This window comes from Muntiacus reevesi, chromosome 7 (assembly GCF_963930625.1).
Source record: "Muntiacus reevesi chromosome 7, mMunRee1.1, whole genome shotgun sequence".
NCBI classification, from domain to species: Eukaryota; Metazoa; Chordata; class Mammalia; order Artiodactyla; family Cervidae; genus Muntiacus; species Muntiacus reevesi.
Window position 1 is genome coordinate 41,883,042 of NC_089255.1, and position 12,002 is coordinate 41,895,043.

A 12,002-nucleotide genomic window follows, 5' to 3' on the forward strand; every position below is an offset into this window, starting at 1 on the left:
CATGTTTAACTTTATGAAGCAGCAAGTGAATGCCCACCTGGTCAAAAAGCATTACTCCTCATTCCAATGACCTTTTTTGTAGAAATAGAAAAAACCCATCCCCAAACTGGAGAAGGCAATGGCAACCCACTCCAGTACTCCTGCCTGGAAAATCCTATGGACGGAGGAGCCTGGTAGGCTGCAGTTCATGGGGTCGCGAAGAGTCGGACACCACTAAGTGACTTCACTCTCACTTTTCACTTTCCTGCATTGGAGAAGGAAATGGCAACCCACTCCAGTGTTCTTGCCTGGAGAATCCCAGGGACGGCGGAGCCTGGTGGGCTGCCGTCTATGGGGTCGCACAGAGTCAGACACGACTGAAGCGACTTAGCAGCAGCAGCAGCATCCCAAAATTTATATGGAATCTCAGGGGATCTTGAAGAGCCAAAACAATATTAAAGAAGTACAAAACTGATGACTCACATGTCCTGATTTCAAAACTTACTACAAAGCTACTAAAATCAAAATAGTGTAATACAGGCACTCTACAGACATACAGACCAACTGAATAGAATAGAGAGTCCAGAAACAAACTTTTGCATATACAGTCAAATGACTTTTGACAAGGGTGCTAATAAGACCATTCAATGGGGAAGGACAGCTTTTTCAACAAATGATACTAGGGGAAAGTGGATATCCATAGGCAAAAGAATGAAGCTGGACCCTTATCTAACACTGTATACAGAAATAAACTCAAAATGGATCAAAGACCTAAGACTATAAAGGACTAAGACCATTTCTTTCATCAAAGAAAACATAGGGCAAAAGCTTCATGTTATTGGATTTGTCAATGATTTCGTGAGTATGACACCAAAGGCTAAGGCAACTAAAGAATAGACAAATTGGATTTTGTGAAAATTTATACTGTTTTGTGCATCTACAGACACCATCAACAGGGTAAAAAGGCAACCCACAGAATGAGAGAAAATATTTGCAAACCATTTTTCTGATAAAGGATTAACCAGAATGTACAGAGAACTTCTAAAAGTCAACAACAACAGAAAACAACTTGATTAAAAAATGGGCAAAGGATTTGAGTAGGTATTTCTCTAAAGCAGATATACAAATGGTCAATATGCACCTAAGAAGATGCTCAACATGAATAATCCTTAGGGAAATGCAGAAAAACAAAAAAAATCTACAATGAAATACCCCTCACATCCATTAGGGTGGCTGCTATAAAAATAAAGAAGAAAAATTACAAGTATTAGAAAGGAGGCGGAGAAACTGGAACACTTGTGTATTATGGATAGAAATATAAATTGTACAGCCACTATGCAAAACAGCATGATGGTCCTTCAAAAAGAATAAAAACATAATTACCATATGATCTAGCGATACCACTTCTGGGTATATAATGAAAAGACTGAAAGCAGGGTCTTGAAGAAATATTTATATGCTCATATTCATAGCAGCATTACTTAGGATAGCTAAAACGTAGAAGCAACCCAAGTGTCCCATCAACAGATGAATGAATGAGTAAAATGTGGTATATACACACAACACAATATTCAGACTTGAAAAGGATGAAAACTCTGACATATGAGACAACATGGATGAACGTTGAGGACTGTTTCACTTGGTTAAGGTCTTCCCTGGTAGCTCAGTCGGTAAAGAGTCTGCCTGCAGTGTAGGAGACCTGGGTTCACTTGGTTAAGTGAAGTAAATCAGGCACAAAAATACAAATACTGTTATTCCAATTACAGGGAATGCCCAGAATAATCAAACTCACAGAGACAAAAAAAAAGTATAATGTTAGCTGCCAGGGGTTGCCAAAAAGATGGGAAAGGGAAGTTATTTTTTAAGGAGTATAGAATTTCAGTTTTAGCAGATGAAAAGCATTCTGGAATGAATAATTGTTTTGGTAACACAACATTATGAATTTTTTTTAATGAATGTATTTTATACACTTAAAAATGGTTTGAATGGCAAATTTTATGTTATGTGTACTTTACCACAGTATAAGAAAAAAAAGAAAAGAAACTGGAGAAAAAAAGAAAGTTACTAATGCTCTCATTAGAAACGTTTAGGAGATTCCATGGTGTCCAGGGGTTAAGAAACCGCCTTGCAATGCAAGACACAGGTTTGATCCACGGTCTGGGAAGATGCCACATGTCCTGGAGCAACTAACTGTGCTCCACGACTACTGAGCCCGTGCTCTGGAGCCCATGAGCCACAACAATTGAGTCTGCTGGTCACAACTACTTAAGCCCATGCACACTAGAGCCCGTGCTCAGTCACCACGATAAGAAGCCTGAACACCGCAACCAGAGAGTAGTCTATGCTTTCTGCAAGTAGAAAAAGCCTGCACACAGCAACAAAGACCCAGCATAGCCAATAAATAACCTTTTTTAAAAAGAGAAACTTTTAGGATATCAAAACTAAAAAGTGCTTCAAGTTTTATAAAGTAGTTTTATTTTCAAAGCAAGTTACTCAATACATTTCGAAACAAACAACCTTTTGACAGAAGTGTAAAAAAAAGCATTAGGTTAAAGCCAGAATTATTAAACCTTATCAACCAGCGAGGGAATGGCTGATATATAAAATATAATTATCCTGAATTTCATCAAATATTTCTCCCAAATCAGTGAATACTTTATTAATCAAATTATCATAAAAGCTAAAACTGAAGTTAAAATTTTCACTACAATCTTAAAAAGCAAATTATCTTAAGATTGTCAATGTGTCTTTCAATTTTTTAATGTGCATATTACAAATTTTATTTAGTAACAAAACTACTACATCAAATTTGTCTTTCATCAACAACCTCCAATGGAATTTCATACAACCATACTGGAGATATCCTACTGCCCTGACAACATAAAAAGACTCTTTTAGAAGAAGGGAAACAAGGAAGGATATACAAAGAAAGGTGTCCAAAAATTATTTTGAGAGTTTTAATACATACCAGGCTCCAATTTGATAATTTTTACAGCAGCCAACTCTCCCGTATGTATATTTCTGGCCTAAAATAAAAATGAAAATAAAAATTTTTTAAAGTCTGTCAACTATATAATAGTTACTTGGTAATTTGTTAATAGCTACTTATCAATCAGGTTTTTAACAAAGCTGAAAAATAAAATCTTTATTTTCAATGAAATGAGAATAATAATTTCCCCAGTAAGGAAAAACATAGAAACACACACACACACAGACACACACACACACACACACAAAACTACCTTTAATCTCACCACGAAAAGACAACTACTGTCTAAAATTTTGGTTTCCTTCCAAGTCTTTTCTTACACTTAACTTTCCTCAATTAAAAAAATTACTCATGGTTTTTATATATTTTATAAATATAGCCATAGGTCATTAAAGGAAAATAAAAATATCAAATCATGTATCTTACTATCCAGAGGAAAAAAGCTAACATCTAGTCTACATGTTTCCTTTTTTGCCCTGTGTGTGTGTGCTCAAATGTGTATATGTTGTACAAGACATGTCATCACAGTCTTCTACAATATGGTGTGCAGTTCAGTTCAGTTGCTCAGTCGTGTCCAACTCTTTGTGACCCCAGGGACTGCAGCACCCTAGGCCTCCCTGTCCATCACAAATACCTGGAGTTTACTCAAACTCATGTCCACTGAGTTGGTGATGCCATCCAACCATCTCATCCTGTCGGCCCCTTCACCTCCCACCTTCAATCTTTCCCAGCATCAGGGTCTTTCCCAATGAGTCAGCTCTTCGCATCCGGAGGCCAAAGGATTGGAATTTCAGCTTCAGCATCAGTCCTTCCAATGAATATTCAGGACTGATTTACTTTAGGATGGACTGGTTGGATCTCCCTGAAGTCCAAGGGACTCTCAAGAGTCTTCCAACACCACAGTTCAAAAGCATCAATTCTTGGGCACTCAGCTTTCTTTATAGGGTGCAATGCTGCCTAATTTTCCATTGATGGTACATAAAATTTATTTAACTTATCTGCTATTAATGGACTTTTAATAGGACTAGGATTTAATAGAACCTAGGATTTTAATATTATTTTGGAATTAGAAATATATATATATATCTTTATATCTATCTATAGCCTTATTTCCCTCAAATAAATTCCTAGAAGAGAAAATATTTACCACTTAACAAAATATCATGGACAGACTTCGTATAAATTAATACTTCAATGATTATCACAGCAAATGTTTTAGCACATATCAAAATCTATCAGTAAGGCAACCTATAAGCATAATTGTTACATCAAAAGGTATGTGGATTTAAAATGGACATACTGCCATATTGCTCTGAAAAAAAAATTATTGGGATTTATACTCATGCCTTGGAGAAGGAAATGACAACCCACTCCAGTATTCTTGCCTGGAGAATCCTCAGGACAGAGGACCGTAGTGGGCTGCCGTCTATGGGGTCTCACAGAGTCAGACACCACTGAAGCGACGCAGCAGCAGCAGCATACTCATGCTTAACTTAGATGTTAAATCTATGTCTGCCAAGCTCTATTATACAGATTTGTATTAGTTTTAAAAAATTAGATATTTTCTCAGTGCAATATATACTTTTAAGTGGTTCATAAAACCATTCTTACTGCTAGACATTTAGGATATCATACATAGTTTTTTCATTGTTTAAGATTTTTTTTAAATGGATTCTAATGAAATGACTAGGTCAAGGGTATAAATATGAACATTTAAGGCCATCAACACATACTGCCAAAACGGTCTAAAAACATTGTACCGACATACTGTCGTGTATAGTCGCTCAGTCGTGTCTGACTCTTTGCGACCCCATGGACTATAGCCCGCCAGGCTCCTCTGTCCATGAATTCTCCAGGCAAGAAGTGGGTTGCTATTTCCTTCTTCAGGGGATCTTCCCTACCCAGGGATCAAACCCAGGTCACCTGCTTTACAGGCAGATTCTTTACCATCTGAGCCACCAAGGAACATATTAGATGATGCTAATATGAATGTTCATTTTATTACACTCAGTGGCACACCATATGTGGAAATGCAATTTAATAATCTAGAACATTTTCACTTCAGTTTACTAGATTTGAACGTGAATTTTCACACACATAAAAAATAAGGAGCATTCCGTAAAACAGGACAGTATGATTACACTTTTTTTGCTAGATTAAGTAGGCCATGTTACCAAAGGAGAGCGGGAAAGAAAAGGGAAGGGAATAGAAGGATGACAAAGAATATAGGAAAGACAGTGTCAGAAGGGATATTTTTAGAAATGACGTATAGAGGGTGAGAAAATAAAAGCATGGGGACAGCGATGCAGACGCAGTCACACACAGAAAGGTAGAAGAAAAAAAGGATTTTTTTCTACAGCAGCAGTCTCAAATATGTTGTGATGAGAAGTTCATATGTTTTCTTCATCTATCATGATAAACAGGGTAAGGTAAAGTCTCAGGAAGAGAAAACACGTTACCTCACCCGTCAATGGCCACCCTCCCCCCAGCTGCAAGAGGACAGCCAGAAGCTTCACAATCATTCCTACCCTCTTTTCTTCCCTGTCATTAACAAAAGAATCATCTCAAGTCTTTCCGCAGCTCCTAAGATCTTCCAGCATTTTATATCCATATAATAGAATATTATTCAGTGATAAAAAGAAACGGTGGGAGTAGGAGGGAGTTTCAAAAGGGAGGGGGTATATGTGTACTTATATGGCTTATTCATGTTGTTGTATGGCAAAATCAACACAACACTGTAAAGCAATTATCCTCCAATTAAAAATTTTAAAAAAGGAATGAGCCATAGAATGGACACATGCATATGTATGGATGAATCTCTTCGCTGAGTCCCTAACAATCACAACATTGTTAATCAGCTATACTCTAAAACAAAAAAAAATTTTTAAACAAACAAAAAGCCCCAAAACAAAACAACAAAAAAAAGAAATGAGTCGTCGAGCCATGAAAAGATATGCTGCTGCTGCTGCTGCTAAATCACTTCAGTCGTGTCCGACTCTGTGCGATCCCACAGACGGCAGCCCACCAGGCTCCCCTGCCCCTGGATTCTTCAGGCAAGAACACTGGAGTGGGTTGCCATTTCCTTCTCCAATGCAGGAAAGTGAAAAGTGAAAGTGAAGTTGCTCAGTCATGCCCAACTCGTAGCGACCCCATGGACTGCAGCCCACCAGGCTCCTCCGTCCATGGGATTCTCCAGACACGAGTACTCGAGTGGGTTGCCATTGCCTTCTCCTGAAAAGATATGACAGAACCTTAAATGTATATTAAATGAAAAAAATCAGTCTGAAAAAGCTATATACTATATGAGTCCAATTATACGACATTTTAGAAAAGGCAAACCATAGAAAAAGGAAAAAAAAACGATGGTTGCCAGGGGTTTGGGTGGAGAGCGATGAATAGGTGAAGTGCAGAAAATTTTCATAAAGGTGAAACCCGTCTCGGTATGAAACTGTAATGGATATATGTCATTATGTATCTGTCAAAATCCACAGAACTGTACAACACAAAGAACAAACCTTCATGTAAACTATGAACTATAATAATATATCAATATTGGTTGAATAATTGTAATAAATATACCACACTTAATGTAAGATGTTAATAAAAGGGGAAACTGCGTGGGTGGGTGGGTGAGGTGTGGATAAATATAACTATGTATCTGCTCAACAAGTCTATAAATAGAAAACTGTGCTAAAATTAAGCCTATTAATTATTTTAAAAGAATACATATAAAATTATATTAAATACATTGATATTTTCAGACATATTGAACCAATATTTATGATTAGAAACAATACAAATATGTTGTATTTCAATTTAACAGACCCAAAATGAAGATGCAGGAACTAAGGACACTGTTTTTAAGAGATTCTGAGAGACTCAGAAAGGAACAGATCATTGAAAAGTTTGAACAAGCACAGAATCACATAAAATAAAGATGGTATTTTAAAATTCAACTACACCATGTATAAGCCAAAATATATTATTTGTCATTACAGAAATAAAAAGTAAAGAATATAAGCTAAAGCTTCCACTCACAGGATAAACATTTAAGTGTCAGTCTCCATTTTGAAGACATATTTCTGTTCTCTCCAAATGAAGACCGATGGGCAAAAGTTCATACTCTGTAATTTTCCAGCTGGATTTTTAAAACAGAAAGCAGTACCAGGCTCTTTTATAATGAAAGGCAAACAGGCTTTCAAAAAAAAAAAAAAAAGATCTTCTAAACAGAGACTTTACAGATTCAATTTACTAAAGAGATCTTTCAGAAATTTAACTATACAATTTCACACTTTAATCCAGTGGAGTCATACATGGTACTAGTTTTTGAAACCCAACATTTCCTTTTGACAAATTAAGTGTGATATTCTCAAGTATTTTTGTTTCTTAACTTTAACACATAAGAATTTGAAGATTCTGTGCTGCATTTGTAAGAGGAACTAACAAAAGCCACAACACCTCTACAAGAAGATCTAAATTATTTCTGATTCCCACTTATCTTAGAGGTTACTGCTATATGCTAACACTTAGACTTAAGGGTATACTAAACACCCAAAAGTCTAATAAAGTATTTCACTATAGTTTATTTATTTAACTCTTTATTAATCAGGAATTAAAATTATTAGATAAAAAAGATAAATGATAATAAATGGGATCAGTGTCACTATACAATCCATAGAAGAGCCTTCCCATTTAAATTAATTTTCTATTCTCATTGCCAGGGTACCTCCCTTATCTCTTAATATTTCCAACTCAGTTTACTACCAGAGAAATACTTTGACTCAAACTCTTCTGTCTTGGACTTTTAATGCATAGTAAAACATTAAATTTCTGCTTGTACCAAGAAGATGTTTGTCTTCCTAACTAAACCATTTCTATTTTAACAGTATTATGCAGTTGTCAGTTTTGTAAACAATGAACTTTCCCACATGCTGTTAAGATTTTTAATGTGACTAAAAAATAATTAAAGTTTTGCGCTATCAACAAAAAATAAAATTATTTAAGGCATAGTCTATCTCATTAGTTTGGAAGATGAAAGTCCTCCCATTCCAGCGATTCTTCCCCCTCACCAACCTCGTGCATTCCCATATGACTACCAATTACATCTCTCAATTACATCTCACATCTTAATTGTCAGGGTTCCATGGTCCACCATTCTATTCATAATCTTCCCCCTTACAAATATCCTTAAATTCCTTCTCTTCTTATCCTCTATCATGCTAGTCTAGCAAAATCCTTATCTGATTAAATTTGATTATCACTAGTTCCATACTGATACTGAATAGCTAAACGTTACTGGGGAAAAAAATTATAAAATCACACTAACGGGCATTACTTTCAAATCATTACACAAACCTCAAACTACAACTTCTTCACTAGGTTTGCTTTTCTGCTCTTCGTAAAAAAATACTTTATACTTCTCTCTTGAAGCCTTCAATACTACCTAAGCCTCTGTTACTCACTCCTCTGTTACCTATCCATTAGGATACTCTATTTACTGAATTTAATTCCATATGAACAGAGTCTCTTCTTTTCTTTATCTAACATTCTCCTATGTAGTCCTATGGCTTTAACAACCATCTCCAGGATTAACCTCTCCTCACCCTGCTCCAGACTCCTAAATCCATGGAAACCTGACACGCATGTCAACCCTAACATGCCTAACATATAACATTTAATTATCCCTGCTCCACAAACACTTTCATCCTCACAAATTCCCAATCAAAATGAAATTTACTGCAGCCAGTCAGGTGCTTAAGCACAAAACCCAAGGTCATTGTTCATTTCTTTCCTTCACATTCCTCACATCCAATAACTCAGTAAACACTGGTATTTTAAAAATATAAAGCAAATTCATTAACTTCTGTCTACCTCCTCTGCTATACTCCACTCCAGCTTGTCTCCATCAGGAATCAGCAAACTATTTAAATGTGAAATGCAAAGGAACAGCAAGTCGAGGATAACTCCTAGTTTCTGGATTGTACAAGTGAATAAACACTGTGATTCCACTCACTAAGATGACAAACACATAAGATGGACACATTTCATGGGTGAAGGGGAAGGACAGTGAAGGAACATAGATGAGGGGGTCAGATATGAACATATTTACATTTCAGGTTCCTAAAGATGAGCCAGTACATTGGAAAAGACCCTGATGTTGGGAAAGACTAAGGGCAAGAGGAGAAGGGAGAGACAGAGGATGAGACGGTTGGATGGCACCACAGAATCAGTGGACATGAGTCTGAGCAGGCTCTGGGAGGCAGGGAAGGACAGGGAAGCCTGGCTGCAGTACATGGGGTCGCAGAGTCAAACGTCAGTGAGCCACCGAACAACAACAATGGAAAACTAACTGCATAGACTATGGAGCATCCTGTAAGCCACTTAATAGTTCCTGAAGCTCAAGAACTAACGTGGACTGGAGGCAGACAGGACATCATCAACATGACTGAATCCAGGCCAGCAGATGAGATAACCTAGGAAGAGTACATAGAGTAAGAAGAGAAAAAATCCAAGAACAGAAATCCTAAAATATTACTGACATTTAAGGAACAGTGAAACAAAACTCTCCAGGATAGATTAGATGCTAACCCACAAAACAAATCTCAATAAACTTCAGTTCAGTCGCTCAGTCATGAAGAATGAAATCATAACAAGCAATTTTTTCAATGACATTAGACTAGAAGTGAACTACAAGGGAAAAAAGTTGCAAAAAATACAAACACATGGAGGCTAAACATTATGCTACTAACCACTGAAGAAACCAAAGAGGAAATTTAAAAAGTACCTGGAGACAAATGAAAATGCAAACACAGCCATCCAAAATCTACAGGATGCAGCAAAAGTAATTCTAAAAGGAGTTTATACAGATACAAGCCTACCTCAGGAAACAAGAAAAATCTCAAACATCTAACCATACACCTAAAGAAACTAGAAAAATAAGAACAAACAAACCAAGAGTTATTAAGTGGAAAGAAATAACAAAAATGAGAGCAAAAATAAGTGAAATACAAAAAAAATTTTAAATGTGAAAGATCAATAAAACTAAGAGCTGGTTCCTGAAAATATGAAGAAAACTGATAAATCTTTAGCCAGACTCATTAAGAAAAAAGAAAAGAGAAGACACAAATAAAATCAGAAAAGAAAGAGAAATTACAACTGACACCACATATATCCAAGGATCACAAGAGAATATTACAAACAATTATACACCAATAAAATGGACTACCCAGAAGAAACGCACAAATTCCTAGAAGCATACAAACTCTTACTGAATCAGGAAGAAACATAAAATATCAGCAGATCAATTACCAATAATGAAATTAAATCAGTAACAAAATTTTTCCCAACAAAATTCCAGGATCAGACAGCTTAAAAAGTAATTCAACTAAGTATTTAAAGAAGAGTTAACACCAACCCTTTGCAAATTATTTTTAAAAAATGAAAGAAGGAATACTTCTGAACTAATTCTATGAGGCAAGCACCATCCTCATACCAAAACCAGACAAAGACAAAACAACAAAAAAGAAAATTAAAGAATATCACTGATGAACATAGATACAAAAATCCTCAACAAAATAGGAGCAAACTGAATTTAATAATACATTAAAAGGATTATACACTGTGAACAAATGATATTTATCCCAGGGATACAAGATGGTTCAATAGCTTCAAATCAATCACTGTGCTAAATCACATGAACAAACTAAAGAATAAAAATCATATAATCATCTTAAGAGATGCAGAAAAAGTTTCTGACAAAGTTCAACATCCATTTATGATAAAGACTCTCTACAACAAAGCGAGTATAATAAAAGTCATATATGACCAATCTACAGTGAACATCATACTTGACAGTTGAAAAGCTGAAAGCATTTCCTGTGAAATCAAGAACAAGACAAGGATGCCCATTCTCACCACTTATATTCAACACAGTTTTGGAAGTCCTAGCCGCAGCAATCAGAGAACCAAAAAAAAAAAAAAAAAGGAATCCAAATTGGAAAGGAAACATAAAACTATCAGTATTTGTAGATGACATAATATTATATATAGAGAAAATTCTTAAGATGCCACCAAAAAACTATTAAAACTAATAAATGAATTCAGTAAAGCTGCAAAATAAAATCATCATACTACCTACAGACTCAATGCAATCTTTATAAAAATACCAATGGCATTTTTCACAGAACCAGAACAAATAATTCTGAAGTTTATATGGAAGCACAAAACACTCCAAATAATCAAAACAATCTTGATAAAGCAGAAGAAAGCTGGGGGTATCACACTTCCTCATTTATTTATATTATAAAACTACAGTAATCAAAACAGTATGGTACTGGCACATAGGTCAATGGAATAAAACAGAGAGTCCAGATATCCACACTTACATGGTTAATTATTGAAAAGGAGGCAAGAATATCAAATAGGGAAAAGAGAGCCTCTTCAAGAAATGATGCTGAGAAAACTGAACAGCTACATGTAAAAGAATCACATGAGACTACTTTCTCACACCATCTACATTTATCTTAAACTCAAAATGGGTTAAAGACGTAAATATAAGACCTAAAAACATAAAACTGAAGAAAACATAGGCAGCACACTATTCGACATTGGTCTCAGCAATATTTTTTTTTAATATTCTCCTCAAGCAAGAGAAAATAAAAAACTTTTAAAAAGCAGACTATATCAAACTAAGACGCTTTTGCACAGCAAAGGAAACTACCAACAAGACAAAAATGCTATCTACTGACTAGGAAAATATACTTGCAAATAATATATCCCATAAGAGGTTAACATCCAAAATACATAAACAGCTCATACAACTCAAGATCAAAAAAAAAAAAAAAAAAAAAAAACCTCAATTAAAAAAATGGGCAGAGGACCCGAATAGATACTTTTCAAAAGACATATAGACAGCCAACATGCATATGTTAAAAAAATACTCAGCACCACTAATCTATGAAATGCAAATCAAAACCACAATGTCACAGCTGTCAGAATAGCTATCATCAAACAGATAACAAATAAAAAGAGCTGG

At 35.5% G+C, this 12,002-nt stretch overlaps 1 protein-coding gene across 1 annotated transcript in view; it reads right to left on the reverse strand.

Moving 5' to 3' along the window:
- Window positions 1–12,002, reverse strand: part of MAP4K5 (mitogen-activated protein kinase kinase kinase kinase 5) — a 113,554-nt gene that overhangs the window by 85,842 nt on the left and 15,710 nt on the right. Inside the window, exon 3 of the mRNA XM_065940407.1 lies at window positions 2,948–3,005. Within this exon, the coding sequence (XP_065796479.1) occupies window positions 2,948–3,005 (58 nt within the window). The remainder of the gene's footprint in view (window positions 1–2,947; window positions 3,006–12,002) is intronic.